The sequence below is a fragment of the Peromyscus maniculatus genome, chromosome 1 (assembly GCF_049852395.1).
Source record: "Peromyscus maniculatus bairdii isolate BWxNUB_F1_BW_parent chromosome 1, HU_Pman_BW_mat_3.1, whole genome shotgun sequence".
In the NCBI taxonomy this organism is placed as follows: Eukaryota; Metazoa; Chordata; class Mammalia; order Rodentia; family Cricetidae; genus Peromyscus; species Peromyscus maniculatus.
Window position 1 is genome coordinate 58,424,277 of NC_134852.1, and position 16,945 is coordinate 58,441,221.

A 16,945-nucleotide genomic window follows, 5' to 3' on the forward strand; every position below is an offset into this window, starting at 1 on the left:
TTACATTTGGATTTTATGGCAAGAAGTATGTATAGATTCTCCCTGATTCTTTCATTTCATTTAGCTCTAACAGACTTGAAATGACGAGGCAGGAATTTTTCATTTCTGGCAATAGATTTTAGTGTCTAAGCACAACCAGAACTCTCACATATGGGTCTGCATCAATGGTACATGACTATTCCAGAGCACCTGATAGCAGAGGGTTCCCTGAAGAAACCCTTACTCCATGTCTACTGTACCTTCGTCACAGGATTTATCCTCTTTCGTTTACACATGGCTTCGAACTCAGGCCTCAGCTGGAGCTGCTGATGTTCTTCTTCAAAGTCTACCAGATCCCACTCATACTCAAGCCTGGCTTGTCGCTGTTTCCAGAACTCTAGAAACAGTGTGACTGCAGTAGAAGAAAGAAAGCATCGGGTGGGACCATCAATAGACGGCCTAACAAAAGTAGCAAGAGAGTAGCCCTAGGGGCTGAAAGGGTAGCTTGCAGTTTAGAGGGCCCGCTCTTCTAGCAGAGGATCTGAGTTCAGGCCCCAGCATTCACATCTGGGGGTTCACAACCACATTTAACTCAAGCTTTCTTCTTGCCTCATTGGGCACCTGATGTGCACATATGGCATGCACATGCATGTGCATGTGTGCACATACAATTGAAAATAATAAAAATAAATCTTAAAAAAGAAACTTCCACTTCTGCTTTTAATTATTTTGTTTGTCAAGCACTTCATATGTTGTCAGTTGGAAATGTTGACAGTTTTTTATGGTGTGTTTATCAGTGACTACTGTTGTAACACTAAGTAGTAACAGAAATTATTCATTATGAATATTCAAGTTAACTTCTTAGTAGTTAAAACTGTAAATTTACAGATGGTCTACATTGCTTGCTCATGCAAAGAATCTGTTACAATATTTCATCTTGACATTTGCTAAACACTAACAACTGGTCTGAATTTCAGAAACAGTGCTCGGTGGCCACGGTGTGGTGACACCTTAGGCACTCTGAACAGTTACACTCTTCTTATGTCAGAGTTTGCAATTCTGAATAAAAATGAAGAAAACAAGATAACATAGGCAGGGACAAAAGATGGAATGGAAAAGTATCTAGTAAAAGAGTATTGCATGGAAATAGAAAAGATATATTCTAAGACCCAAACTAGAGTCATGATTTCCATGGGTTTCTTGAGATTACATAAATTCACAAGGATCCCAAGAATATCCTTGGAAGGGGATTTTTGTCAATTTATGGAACTCCTGGCTTGTGCATTTTGGATTGAACTTAATAGGACTTGATATTTTTCCATACAAGAAAGAGAGCTGTTGGGCCCCATGGAAGACAGGCCTGCCCTCTCAGCTGATCAGGAGGCTGAAGCAGGAAGGTGGCAAGCCCAAGGCCTTCTTTGGTTAGAGTAAGTTCAAGACCAGCCTGAGTAACTTTCTGACTCAATATAAAAAAGCAAAAAGAGGCCCAGGGATGAAGTGTAGTTACAGATTCCTGTGCAGCATGTGTGAGGAACTAGGTTCAGTTCTCTGTATGGGGCGGGGTGGGGTTGGGGTGGGGGCGGGAAGGGGGAAGGGAAGAGAAAAATAAAAGGGGAGAGAAATGACAGTATTCAATACATATTTGAGCACACAACATGCCCAGCCCTGAAACTTTGGAAACTAAAGCTGTCAGGATGTTTGTCCTCAAACTGGTAGACCAGTGACTGGAGTCAAGAGTCCATGTGTACCTGCTTTGAGATGAAGGCAATGCATGGGCACATTTCCACCTCTGCCAGGTAGAACACTATCTGCCCTACAGAGGACACTGCAGAACATGTCAAACTACAGTCAAGATTGAATCAAATGAAACCCCTGCATTTCTGGCATAAACTCTGTGCACATCTTAGGTGAGCTACAGAAACACACAACACAAGGAAAGTTAGAAAAAAGTGCTTATGGCTTGGTTATATAATCAAGCTTCTCAAATGTAAATGATGAGTTTGGAAATATCTTAAATATATGGCACAAAGAATGTCTTTGCTTATTACATAAATACTAGCAAAGAATTACAGCACTAAAAATGCTTCCAGTGGCAAAGGAGGTTCAGTCATCAGTGAATAATCAAAAACATTTGTGACCAAATAACTGCAAATAAAAACTAGAATGAGATGATACCTAATCCATCAAATTGCATCTCCAGTGTTACAAACTAAAATCAGAATGTGTATAAAAGTCCAATTTTATGTAAGTCATATAAATATATAGTAAAGCTTTTAGGTTGTGAATATAAAATTTCCCCGCAAATTCACACGCTAAGTATGATTCTTAGAAGGTTAGTCTATAAATATATAAAGATATTATAACATATCTTTATATATTTCCAAGAGCTTTCTAAGAGCTGGGGATATAGTTCAATGGGTAGAGTGCTGGCCTAGCATGCCCAAGTCCCTGGTTCCATCGCCAGCACCACATAGACTCTGTGTCATGGTGCACACCAGTAATTTCAGAATTTAGGAGGCAGAGGCAAGAGGATCAAAGTCATTCTCAGCTACACAGAGAATTCAAGGCCAGCCTACACTTTATGAAATCCTGTCTTAAAAAAGAAAAGTGTATTCCAAATTCATGAGTGGTCATAATAAAAAGACAGCTAAGTTGGAGGAGACTTTGTACTCACCCCAGATCCCCATGAAGATTGCAAAGAACACGGTTGACTCATTATCAAACAGATGGGAGAACTGTAAAAGCAATAGCATCATAAAAAATCACTTAATATGAAACAGGTCACCACAGGAAGGAAGCTCCAGTCTTCATCCCACCACACAGCACACTTACCTTTGAATGCAAACATGTGGTGTTCAGTCTCCAGTAATCACACAATTCATCACAAAGTGGACACATGATCATCCGACCTCCAATGTTAGGGTCGCAGATTTCAGTGCTACCCAAAGAAGTCACAGAAAAAGCAATGTAGTTTGGAGTGAAAAATCTGACCAGCTCTCATCAGACTCACTGTTTAATGAGCCTCCACTCACAGCAAAAGTGGGAATGAAGCAAATATTTCTATAGTGGCATAAGTCCTACACAGTCTAGAGAACAGACTCTTCAGACCACATTTTTAAAAACAGTTTGACATAGAAGCCCTAAGAAGGACCAAGTGAGACAGCATCTAGGATGGATGGGGAGCGAGAGGTCATGAGATACCCCCCTAGCAGAAGAGCTATTGACAATTGATGGCTGGTGCTGGGGAAGGGAGAGTCAGTTTTCTTGGGGGATGTGGCCCCTGAGAGGCCACGTGCTCCAGGACATAGTCCTCCTTGCATGTACACAAGGTCCACACCAAGTGGGCTCCATTTTAAAGTGAACATAAGAAACTGGGAAGGAAAATGGTGGAACACAGAGGAGGAATTGAAGGGGTAGGGGTAGATTTGATCAAGACACATTGCAGGCATTATAAAATTCTCAAACAATAAAAAGAATAAATGAAGTTAAAATAAGTGAAATTAAAACCAAGACAACCACAAAAAGGCAGCTTCCATAAAGCCCTTGGCAAGGAGAAGCACCACATGGGAGTCTGCTTTGAAAATACTGCTTGCTGCCACAAGGAAGCATTTTGTGGGGGGAAATCAGGAGGCTGTAGAAGCTTAGACACAGGCCGTCTCTACTTGGGCCAGCCTCTTGTGCTCACCTAGTTTGGTTATTTTCCATGGATAACAAGCCGTAGATGAAGCAGGCTAAGCCAACCAGAGCTGCGACCAAGAGCATTTCTGTGTAATACCCGAGAAACACAAAGTAGATACCAATCTTTTCACCGAAATAATTCCTGTGAAAGAGAGACAACGTCAGAGGCTGGGAGGAAACGGTGGGCCAGGTGCACTCATTGCACTGGGGCAGGCAAAGTTTGTAGCAGTAGAGATGAAAAGAAATAGCTATGTAAGAAAGAAACCACTAGGACAGAATTAAATGTTAAATAATATCGTATTGAGAACTATCAAGAATTTTAAAGTTTCCATGTGTTTTAAGTAAGTTATTAAATATTAAACAAATTTATAACAAATTATTAAACAAAGAAATGTAGCCCATATCAACTGACAAGTTAAAGTGGCGGACATAATCTGCCTGGACGACTGTCTTGCTTCTTTCGACAGTTGGAGTGGGTGCTCCGGTGGTGCTCAGGTGTGACTGTACCCCTTGCCTCACAGAGCAGAGAAGTTTACAGTGTCGTTCTGGACACCTGCTCGTCCTCACAGCCAGGTTTAGCTGCGTCCACCCTCAGAGACCTGAGGACAGCTCTCCCGCCTCAGAGAACTCATCACCAAGTTGGTGACCTTCCCACGGATTTGACCGCCCTGAGGGTCTGAGAGTTTTCTGTTCGATACCTTGAGAACTACAGAGAGTGACCTGCAGTTTCCAAATTTGCCCTGGGAGGAGGCAACAGGGAGTGAGCAACAGGGACATAAAGGTCACCTCCCAGGGAGGCCAGTTAGAGCAGATTTTAAGTAGATTGCTCATGCCCCACGCTAACTCTTCAGCTTGTGAAACCTTTCTAATTACAAAGGTGTTTCCCTGTGTGTCTTGCATCTTGTGTTTTCTTTTAAACATTTTTGCAGTTCCGCTTTTGTTTTTTTCTGAATTGCTGTCTGTCACCGTCCCTAAGCAACCTGCTGTGGGCACTTCCCCACAGCACGTGTCAATGAACCTGCATCTCTCTAGATTTTACTGACGAGTTAAGCAATTTCTGTAGTACCACACAACATCGGTATCACCAAAAAGACTCTAATATTCTTTTCTACTTTTCTTTCTGTCTTTCCCTTTTGAGACAGTCTCACTCTGTAGCCTAGACTAGCCTTGGACTCTCAGCAATCCTCCTGCTTCAGCATTCGCCACCATGCTGGGATTGCAACGGATGCCTGCACAATATTTAAGTACTAAATACTTCATTTTTTAAAACATTCTATTTGATCTTCCTTTGCCATATTAAAGTTTAAAGAATCTATCTTAGGTGGTACAGAGAGCATATGTTACCACAGGCACAAGAATTCTCAGGAATCCATGAGGAAACTGGATATGTTTAAAAAAAAAAACTAGGTTTTTGTTTGTTTTTCCTTATTTGGAATTTCTTTTTTTTTAATTGGATATTGATTTTTTCCCATAACATATATTTTGATTATGGTTCTTCTTTGCCAGCTCCTTCCAGGTCCTTGTCTCCCTCCACCCAAATACACACTTTTTCTTTCTCTCTCCCTCATTAGAATACAAACAGGAATCTAAATAATAATAACATAAAATAAAAACAAACAAAGCGGGATAGGACAAAACAGACAGAAAAAAAACAGCCAAAGGAAAAGCAGAAGAAACACATACACATTCACACACATACACACACATTCACACACATACACACACACTCACACACATACACACACACACACACACACACACACACACACACACGGAAAACACATAAAAACAAAACCAGAAACCATATTACATAAGCAAAAGACCTGCACAGCAAAAATAAATAAATATAAGCAATTAAAAATGCTGTCAAAACACTGTGAGACTGAAAACCTCCAAAAAATACTGTAGAGCTGGTTTGATACAGCCATAGGGCCTGCCCTTAAGGACAGTTTGTGTACCCAGAGAATCTCTATTGGAGGAAACTAACTTTTCCTTTGTAGTAGTTATCAACTGGATATGATCTCTAGGTTAGGAACGGGGGTTTATGCCTCCTCTTAACACTTGGACCTTGTCTGCCCTGTGCAGGACCTGGGCAGGCTGCCACAGTCTCTGTGAATCCCCATGTGCAATGGTCTTGCTGTGTTTACAAGTTCTTGTTTCCTTGATGTCTTCCACCTGCTCTGGCTCGTACAATTTTTTTTTTTGCCTCTTTCGCAGAGTTCCCTGAGGAATTTGAGGGAGACATCCCATTAGGGACTGAGTGTTTCAAGATCTCTCATATCGTGCAGTCGTGGGTCTCTGTATTTGTTCCACTCCACTGCAGAAGGAAGGTTCTTTGATGACGCCTGAGCAGGACACTGATCTGTGAGTGTAGCACTGTGTCATTAGGAGTCATTTCACGGCTATGTTCCTTTAGCAGACAAGCAGTACTTAGCTTTCCCCTGGGTTGCTGACCTCTCTAGTCTCAGGCTCTTGGCCATTTAGGCAGTGCTGAGCATGGGTTTCCTCTCATTGAGTGGGCCTCTATTCAAATCAGACCATGGCTGGTTACTTTGACAGCTTTTGAGCCTAGTTGAAAATGACCACTTTCATCTCCCTTTCACATTTCAAGAATAATCTTCCTTGATATTAAAGACCTAAAAGGCCTGTAGGCCTACAATTATTATTAAAATAGTCTCAATGTAGGAAATTGCTGAACCATTTCCTAAATGGGAGCAAATGAGAATTTATTGTTTACAAAATGAGGAAGCATAGGAAGTGCTTTTACTGAACTGTGGACTTGATGGATAAACTTAAAAGCACAGAGTAACAACTAACCTTTGTGTATGTGTACCTCGCATACTAAGCAAGTGTCTTAACACCAGGCTGCAGCCATGGCCTTCATCTTACTTTTCTTCCTTTTTGTTTGTTAGTTTGTTCTTTGACAATCTCACACATGTAAAATGTACATTCTGATTATTTTAACCCTCCTTTCTAGCCTTCATCCCAACTTTACACCCCCTGCCCCCATTCATGGCTTCATTGGTGTTGTTTTCTGTGATTTTGATTAGTCTCAATTTTAATTATGGGTGTGTATGTGTCTTTGTACTTGTGCACAGAAGGGTAGTGCTTATAGAGGCCAGAAACAGGCACTGGATGACCTCATCTGAAGTTACAGGTTGTTGTCCCCGATCTACTCAGATGTGGGTGCTAGAAGTTGAACTTCTGCCCTCTGGAAGAGCAGCAGATGCTCTTAATTGCTGAGCATCGCTCCAGCTTCTGCTGCAGTTTTGACACAGGACCACAAAAAAGTTGCCCAAACTGGCCCTGAGTTTAGACTGTACCTCGGGCAGGCCTTGATTTGTGATCCCTCCTGTAGCCACTTGAGTAGCTAGGGTTATAGACCTAAGCCACCAGGGGCTGGTCTGACTACACCTTTATTTGAGGGCACTGAAAACAAAAGGCACATCATTTGTATTATAGTAAAAATGTAGATAATTTAAATACCATTTAATATTAAGTATTAAGACATTAACCTTTTCATTATTTGTAACAAAAATCTAATAATATAAGAAATATTTAAAAGACTCAAATACACAAGCATTCCTTTATTCCAAGTCCTTTTATAAAAGGGGTGTGTATATGGTATTTCTTAAGATGTTCATTTTCCATTGGAGAGCTCTGACTCATGCCGTCTATATACCCTCTGTAGACAGAGAAGGTATAGTAGTGATGTCTGTGATGTGTGTGATGAAATAACATGAAAATGTTAGGTAGAACTGATTGGAATAAAGCCTTGAGGAATCAATGAACAAAAGTCAATATCTATTCTGAAATAATTCCTTTGCATGTAAGTTCATTGGCATCTGAGGATCAGGTACTCCACTGCTATGGTGTTATGAACATACCATTAGAGTCATTGCTGATCTATTTATTCTAAGTTATTTAGTATGAAGCAGTTGCCAGTTATGTCTCTAAACATCACGACAGAACAATAGGCACATGAAAGAAAGCTGTGAAACAGGAAAAAGTGCTGATGAAGCAGGTGCAACTGGAGATGAAGATGCCCGTGACAGCAACGCTGGCATTAACATTTTCCTTAGAATATGAAAAAATTATCACTGCAAATTGCAGAAAAAAATTAAAAATATTTGGACATGGTATAGAGTTCACATGAGTTGTGTGATATCTGAGAGAGCAAGATTATGCATGGGAATCCTCTCTATTTGTCCTCTCTCCACATCCAGTCACCCACCAGTGCCCATAGTTCTGTCATGAAGATAGCTTTCTAACTGTCCTGCTTAGGGTTTCCATTGCTGTGAAGAGACGCCATGACCATAGCAACTCTTATAAAAGAAAGCATTTAATCAGGGCTTGATTATATTCAAAGGTTTAGTCTATTATCATCAGGGAGGGAGGCATGGCAGCACACAGGCAGACATGGTACTGGAGAGGTAGCTGGGAGTTCTACATCTCAGCAGGCAGCAGGAATAGAGAGACACTGGACCTGTCTTGAGCATTTGAAACCTCTAAGCCCATCCCCAGCGACTCATTTTCTCCGACTCCTACACCAACAAGGCCACCTAATAGTGCCATTCCCTGTGTACCTATGGGGGGCCATTTTCATCCAAACCACATTCCACTCCCTGGCCCCCATAGACTTTTAGCCACATCATAATACAGAAATGCATCAAATCCAACTTCAAAAGTCCCCATAGTCTATCAGTCTCTACCCTGTTTAAAAGTCTATAAGGTCTCTTCTGATATTCATGGCAATCTCTTAACTGTAATCCCCTATAAAATCAAAATGAAAAAGTAGATCACATACTTCCAATATACAATTTCACAGAATATAGACTACCATTCCAAAATGGAACATGGTGAGGAAAAACTGGAGCAAAGCAAGACTGAAACCCAGCCAGGCAAACTCCCAACTCGCCATCTCCATATACGTCAAACACTCTTCAGATCTCCAACTCCTTTCAGCTTTGTTGACTTTACCTCACTTCTTTCTTGTGGGCCGGTTCTACTCCCTGTTAGCTGCTTTCCTTGGCAAATATCCCACAACTCTGGCATCTCCTTGGGTTCTTCAAGGCAATTGAGGCTTCACCTTCACAACTTCACACAATGGCCTCTCTGGGCCTCCATGCAGGGACACCCCTGACACATGCCTAGCCTCGGCAGCTTTCCTTAGTCACAAATGGACATTCTATAACCTCTTTCTTCTATCCTTGACTCTAAAGCCAAAAACATGGGACTGAAACTGCCAAGTTCTACTGCTTGCTGGTTTTGGAACATGCCTCCCTCATTCAAATACATTTTCCCCTGGTGATTTCCTTCTCTGCCTAAGCCTGGCTGCCCTGAAACGCACTCTGTAGACCAGGCTGGCCTCAGACTCAGAGATCTGCCTGCCTCTGCCTTCTGAATTCTGGGAATAAGGGTGTGTGCCACTATGACTGGCCCTAAACTTTTCTTTAATTCCTTTTCATAAGATTCCCTGTGGATGACTACACAAAGGTTTCCTGGTGTGCTGCTGTCATCCTTAAGCATAATTCTCTGGCAAGGCATCTGTTATACCCTCTTGTCAAATTCTACATTATCACATAAGTCCCTCTGATATTTTAGACAAATGTACTTTATTGATATGCTTATTATACACATTTTTCAGGCTGTACTATGTCTTTAATCAAATACACTCTTTATATTGTGTGTTCTGTCTGATCTGAGAAGTCTATGTCCCATTCAAGACATAGAGATCCTTCTCTTCTATACCCTTAATTTTTTGTTTCATTACTTTTAGCGACGATATGTATTTCTCTGATTAATTTAAATTTGTATTCATATTTGTACACAGGAAATAGTCCAGCTACACATCTTGTACATGTTTATCCACCTGTGTCAATTTCATTTACTCTCACAACTGCCTTTTTTCTCACACGGACTTCTTTGTCACCTTTGCTGAAAATCAAGTCATTATTATATGAGTCTATTTCTGAGCTCTCTTTTTTATTATAGCTCTCATTTGGAACCAATTTCAAATACACAGAAAAGTTATGAGTAATTAAAAAACATTTACATATATCCTTTGATTCTATTATTTATTGTGCATTGATTGCATGCATGTTTAAAAATTTAAGATTATAGAACCAAGAACTTTACAGATCTCTGAGACCAACACATCAACATTTACAGGCTAGTTTCTCCTGTGTTCTAAATTCTTCTACTGGGGAAGTAAAACAAAATTAGTATACTCACTTAAACTAAAATGTAGACAAATCACATCACATTTTCAAAGGAAATAAAGCATCAGTTCCATGTTAAAGATGAACCACATAGCATTTCTGTACCATGACCAAGTGTGTACTGCTTGTACAAAGCAGGAATTAGGCTGATCATGTCCTGGCTAAATGCTAGGTCTTGACCCTTAGTAGCCATGCTGCATCTTATAGATGGTGTCTACAACTATCTTCTTCCAAATGAACAATTAATAGTAAAGAGAGGGGCTATGAGACACTGTCCCAAAGGCAGTGAACAGAGCCTACTGTAGAACTGTGAACAAAGATCACATCATTGGCTTTTAATGGTCACAATGCTAAGTGTACTTACCGAATCAAATCTAAAGGTTGCTCCTTGTAAAAGTAAGAAAACCGAGCCCAGTTCTGGCGAAGGATGTACCTCTCATTGATGTGAGTAGGAGTACTTGATGGCTTCCAATACTGGCCCTGTGCACAGTCAAGGAGAGTGTAAGAGAAGAAAGCAAGAGACACAGATGATGGGGAGGGCCTCTCTGGGCCGGCGGCCAGTGGACAAAGGTGACACCATCTTTCACTGATAGATTTCCAATTTATATTCCACTGACGTGAAATCATTTGCTAACATTATCCCAAACCCCACAGTCAGAGTGATTTATGTATTAAGTTAGCCTAGTAAACAAAGTACTACTTATACCAGTAGCTGTTTAACCCATTAAAAAAATTATGTGTACTTAAGGACTGCTGAGGATAGAGTGAGTGTCCAGCTTCAAGTTTAACACAAGTGAAGATTTATGATAAAGTATCATATTTTATATCCTGCTAATTCAAGCTTTTTGTTGTTCTGTAGGTAACGCCACTGAATTTGGAGAAGTGAAACTTAAAGACAGTGTCCTTACGGTGGTATTTGGGGATGGTCTAAAACACCACTCTGAAAAGCACACAAGAGGAATCCCACCACTTCCAAATTTACAGATGTCAAAGATAACGAAGTCTAGCTGCTTCTAAACAACTCAGTGTTATTCATTTCCAATAAACAAGGGAGGCTGTGCTGAAAGGCTGGATGTACAGGTTAAAATACCCCGAGACCACGGCAGGAGATGGATTTATAACAGGGCAATGGGTTAAAAGAATCAATGTCCTGCATGTAAGTAAAAGAACAAAAATCTTCAACGTGTGCAAGACATAATCACCTTGAAATAATTTGTGAAAGACAGACATAGAATGCCTGGCAACATGTGTACTAATCTAACAGGATCTTTCTATATTATTGGTATCTTGACCCTGTAATGCCCCCACTGTTCTTCTCTGGAAGACGGTGGCCATCTTGGGGTGGGAGGCAATAGAGAATGGACAGTTTCTCTTCCTTTACATTAAAGAATCTCATGTGAGTTAAAAGGGGAAAATACTTCTATGAAATTGCTGCTGCAGCCTACAGAAGATCACAGTCACCCTTGCAGAACCAACGTACACTCCTATTTCACAGTGCTGATTGGTTGGTTGCAGTTTAAGTCACATGGAAAAGTTTGGCTGGAGGCCTTTAAAAGTCCCTTCTAATGAGAGACAGAAAGGCTGTGGACTTGAATGGAAGGAGAGGCAGGGAGGGTCTTGGAGGACTTTGGGTGAGGGAAAACCATGCCAGAATATAGTGTATGAAAAAAAATCTATATTCAATAAAACAAAAATGGGAAAAATACCCCTTCAGCAAAGCAGCCATCAGACAACCAGCACTCACTCAAAATGGAGAAAACTCTCTCCAGTTTGTTCCAATGGAAGTATCTGTTTCTTCCCCTTGCTGAGGGATGCGTTTCTTGCAGGAAAATGCATCATACAAAAGTCTTTTCCAGCTAGGACAGAGCAACTGAGACAGAAATGAGATCCAAAGGATGGTCTCATAGTAGAATAGACATCTCCAGCTACATGATTTCTACCATGAAGCCATGGTGAAACTGAATGCGCGTCACCATTCAAACGCAAACACCCCGCCCCAGGTTGCCAAGCTATTATCAGGCTTGACAACTGGGTTCAACGCCCGGAACAGTTACGTTTTTGTGGAAGGCCCCCTGTTTTTGTGTGTCGAGTCATCAATCCCAAAGAAAAAGTCTTCGGAATTTTGGTTGTTAGTGAAAATACTTCTGATGACTGACATCCTCAGCACCCTCAGCTAGACAGCCGCTTCATTTCAGGCAATCCCTGATCTCTGAACTTGGATTCATGGTTGTGTGAAAATAATAGCCAGCAAAAATGTTTTCCCTGTGACTAAAGCCAGTTCTACATTTGATGGATAAGCATGAGTGCATTTACTGTTTAAAAAATTCAAAATCTATGAGAAAAGATATGATAGAAATTTCTGAGTAACATGTCATCCAATTTTTTTATGTAACTACTATTTCCAGAATAGCTACTAAAGAAAATATTGTGTGCAAATATAAATGACCATTAAAAAGACTTTCCATTTGAAATGCCAGCATGAAAAGGAACTGAGAACATGTAAGCCTTCCTAGTGCACATCTCAGGCTGGAAAGCAGGGAATCTGGAAAATTTACCATTGTGAAGGAAAACTAAGCAGTTCAGAAAGAAATAGAAAGATACTGGATGATTGCTCCACACACACCCCCACTCCTCCTGAAAGGCAGGCTCTGACTGTGAGGGAGGGAATGGGCTCTGCATTGTGGAGGTCGCTGATACTCACATCGTGGAGTGGATAGGCAGATAAGTACGTGCTGGAGTTCAGCAGTCTTTCGATCCCAATCTTTTTCTTCCCCTCTTCTACTCCAAAAGGGCATCGGGACAGAATATAGTAAACCTGCCAGGGAGGTACCAGGAGAAGTCAGCACATGAATTTTACCGGGGAAGCATGCAGAGGGAACTCAGCACATTAAATCTCTGAGGTAAAAGTGCAGGGACAAGCACGCTGAACCTCTCAGCTAAGTGCGAAGAGACCTCAGCGCCCCACGGAACTTCACGCTTTTCACACTTGGAAAATCACAATTGAACAGTGTCTACTCTGAATGGACACAGGCTCTGACTACAGAAGAATGCTTGTCTTCACGGGCTGTGAGAGACATAGATTGAGGAGTTGTATAGAATTGGTAGGTGTTTCATTCCTGGGTTCTGACAATACCCCCATGGCCTTGCTGGGGGCCTGGGGTGCATGAATCATTTTTTTTTTCCTCTTGTCTCAAATTCCTCTGAGGTGCTCATATGCCACAACTCTTTACTAGAACCAGCGTTTTAGGTACCACTGTTAATAGTTCACCTGGAGAAATAGGAGATCAAATTGATATATAGTCAGGCTGTTTTCAGTATTTCTTCAGCCAATCACGCTGATGATATATATATGGGGCCTTTGCCTGACATCAACTTATCAAATTCATTAACTTAAGTTGGTCCTGTGTTGTAAAAGATTTTGTTTGTGTTCTGGCAAATAAAGTTTGCCTAGAGGGTAGAGGGCAGAGCTAACTACTAGTAACCAAGAGGCCAGGCAGTGGTAGCACACACCTTTAATCCTGTCACTCGGGAGGAGGAAGCAGGAAGATTGGGAGTTCAAGGCCACCCTGGGCTACACAAGATTGAACCAGTCTAAAAGAGAAACCGAGCCAGGTGGTGGTGATGCACACCTTTAATCCCAGCACTAGGGAGGTGGAGACAGGAATAGAAGGTGGGTGGAGACAGGAAAATAAGGTGGGTGGAAACAGGATCACGGGCCCCCATTTCATCTGAGGATTCATAGAGGTATTTATAGAGGTATTTATAGAGGTAAGAACTTTCCAGTGGCTGCTGCTCTACTCCTCTGATCTTTCAGCTTTCACCCTCCATCTGACTCTGAGTTTTTATTGTTAAGACTAACTAGGATCACGCTTCAGCAATGTCTCTTCTACCACTTCTAATCACCTCTATCAGCTTTCTCTTTGGTGTTTCCTGTGATGGTATTTTTATTAATCCCCTTTGTTCTGCTTTGTGCTCCAGGACCTTGTCAGAATGCCTCCTTTTTCAGCTTCCTGGTTTTCCTCCTTCTGTCACTGTGTTAAATTCAATGCCCAGCCTTCTTCTCTCACATTTCATCTCTCAAAGATTCATTGCCTATGGTGGACACTCTCCACAAATTGTCATCGTCTAATCTGGTCATCCATCTTAAGGGCACCTAATATTCAGTCTTGCTAATGTAAGCTTGATGATTATGAATCATATGGTAAAAAATAATTTTATATGCTTTGAATTATGACCTTAGGAAATGGTCACCAAGGTAAGAACTCTGCCTCAGGCATTAACAAAGTAGAAAATTTATTCTAATGTGTATTGAGATATACAATATGGAGGTAACAAGTTACACATACTGTTGTCAAAGAAAATCTGGACCTGGCTAAGAATGGCTTTATTCAGAAAGACTGCTGTGGAGGACAATGGCCCCTGCAATGGGAAGGGCACCTAGCCAGATCTGTGCCCATCAGGAAAGGCAGAGGGCTGTTGGTTCTCTTATGGGGAGAGGACAAGAAGGTTCAGGTTGCCTCTGTGCTAATGCTCCTGTTCACTGTGGCTCAGGGTAGCCTAAGGTCAGGTTCCTGTGAGGGTCAGAGAAAGCATCATCAGTTGGGTAGCCTTAACCATCGAGCGCTTTCTTCTGATGGGTGCCCTGGCTCTGTTAACCATCGGTGAGACAAAGTAGGGATGTGGAATGGGTCTGTTGGCCTTCGTTACTAACGCATCTCAACAAAGTGAGATGTGAGCATGAACACAGGTCCCAAACACCTGAACTTTCTCAGATGCCAAAAAAGGAATTAATTCTCACCTCTTCTTTTCTGAGGACATTCTTTAAGAAAACTTGCATTTATAAATAAATGACTTTTCCTTTGAGATAAACAGAAGTCTAAGCAAAAACCTCAGTAAGCCTCTCCTCACTGTTAGAGACTATAGTTGTCATGAATTATTACGCACACCTCCTGGGAGTGGAGGGAGAGAGAGAGAAAAGGGGGTGGAGCTTTTCCTCAAGAAGAGGTTTCTATGTCAGGATGCATGGTGGCCCCAAGGGGCGGGTCAGAATGTTAGCCGTAGTGTTCAATAGTTTTAGCCCTATTTCTTCTAAAGGTGGAAAGCTGGCAATGGACAAACTGAGCTGAACATCTCAGGGACTGGAGAGTCTGTCCCATGGTGGCCATGTGAGATGGTGTTAGGGAGTCAAGGTGGTGGTGAGATGTATATGGCCAGGTATCTTTTAGGTCAGCTGGGGGAAAAAGGTATCTATAGCAAGCATGTCCCAGGAGAAGCACAGGGGGACTGGGTGGGTGCTTCTTTAGCTGTCCTTACTTTTGCAAAAACTTGTGAAGCTCAACATTGTGAGCATTGATACAAAACTAGAAAGCTGAGAGAGGTTCCTGTCAGAACAGCAAGGGTCCACAGCCGTCGTGTGTTGACTGACTGATACTATCACAAAGGACCGACAGCCACCACACCCTTACACAGAAAGTTGTTCTACAGTGACATCTGCCTCACACTGATGCTGTTTTCTTTAATAATTGTGGTGAATAGTGATTATTGTTTCAAATATGTAATTACCTCGATTTTTGTTCTCATCTGAGTTTCAATCTCTGAATATGCCCATGGTTTACTATGGTATGTGTACTACAGACATAATGCTCTGCTAATGCGTATGCATATGTTCCTGATATATATGTATGTGTGTACATACATACTCAGAAAAAGTCTTATTTCTTTTTTAGGTTGACAAAATATGCTTTAGTTATGTGCAAAGCTGCACCGTGAAGCAGAAAGTTGGATGCTTTCTGTAATTGCTACATGTTGGTGGACTATACGTTTGAGAAGAAATAGATACTTTTCTTTTACCATGCACAAAAGTTAACTCCAGGTGGATAGTAATTCTCAGCATGGAAAATAATGTGAGCTTCTGTCACTCACCACTCTTTACCTCACTACTTAACATACTGAGACTGTTGGCTGAGCTCGGTCTGTTGAGACTCCCAGAGCCTCAGTCCTGAGGCTTTTCTCTAAAACTCCTGATGACCATGTTTGGCCTCCACAGCAATTCAAATCTGTCTTCAGGCTCCACTTCTGGTTCTGGCACACCTGTTTACATCTGCAGTTACTTTCCCCACTGAAATCTTGTGCCCTTCAAGTCATCCATTCATATTGGAATCAGTTCCTTGCAGGCTCTTCATGATTTTAATATTTGATTTCCTCCAATGAGCTGTGAATATTTTAATGACATCTAGGATTGTGAATCATTTCCAGAAGATTTTCAATTCAACAGAACGATCACTATCTCTCTCAGCTGTAGCCTTATAAAACACATTTGCTGCATCAAAGGGCCTGAAACTCAGTGATCCACAGGCTGAAGAATGGAGGTCTTGCTAGCAGCAGGAAAACAAGTCAGATTCTCATGCTTCTCAGTCTGAGCTCCAGGGAGCCGAGCTGTACTATTTCCGAGGTAACAAGAGGAATTGTTTTCCTGTGAAGTACATTCCATCTGGGGCTTAACATATTCAGTTTGAGGCAGACGAGCTGGCCCTGGGCTTTGGTGTTCTGTTTACAGAGCACAAAGGGAGGCGCTCTAGTACAGTTCTGAAATGCATTAGGGTGTTCAGAATCCCGTGGGAGTGCGGGTTTGAGCGCAGGGTTCGATTTAAAGTCATCAACTGCCTGAGCCCCTAGCATCCTGCCCTGTAATGCTCTGAAGCCAGCATCTCCACTCCTGCAGCGAAGTCTGAGAGGACATCATCTGATGTTGGGAGACCTTGCTGGCTTGGTCAGAGGCGGGAGTCTGGCAGCTTACTCATTTAGGTTGGCCACATGGAGCTCCCTCCCTCCAGCAAAGCTTTCTGCTCTCTACCTGCCCTGATCTGGAGAATATCCCTAGGCCTGGAGGACTGACCTTATTTAAAAGCTGTTTCTAAACCATATGCCCAAGTCATCTTTAGCTTGACTCTTGGCACAGATCCCTGCTAAGCAGACGTGTGCTAGGGGCTCTGCTATAGGACCCTACTGCCACATACAAAGCCTTGTGATAGGAGTGTGCCACCTAATGCAAATTAGGGTTTGTCCCC

At 41.8% G+C, this 16,945-nt stretch overlaps 1 protein-coding gene across 7 annotated transcripts in view; it reads right to left on the minus strand.

Annotated features, from left to right (window-relative positions):
• Ano5 (anoctamin 5) overlaps positions 1-16,945 on the minus strand; it is a 77,354-nt gene that overhangs the window by 21,917 nt on the left and 38,492 nt on the right. For all 7 annotated transcript variants that reach the window (XM_076543248.1, XM_076543244.1, XM_042276975.2 and 4 more), the window contains 6 exons: positions 12,580-12,693; positions 10,243-10,358; positions 3,665-3,799; positions 2,812-2,917; positions 2,654-2,714; positions 240-391 (listed from right to left, as the gene is read on the minus strand). In XM_076543248.1, coding sequence (XP_076399363.1) covers positions 240-391; positions 2,654-2,714; positions 2,812-2,917; positions 3,665-3,799; positions 10,243-10,358; positions 12,580-12,693 — 684 coding nt within the window. The remainder of the gene's footprint in view (positions 1-239; positions 392-2,653; positions 2,715-2,811; positions 2,918-3,664; positions 3,800-10,242; positions 10,359-12,579; positions 12,694-16,945) is intronic.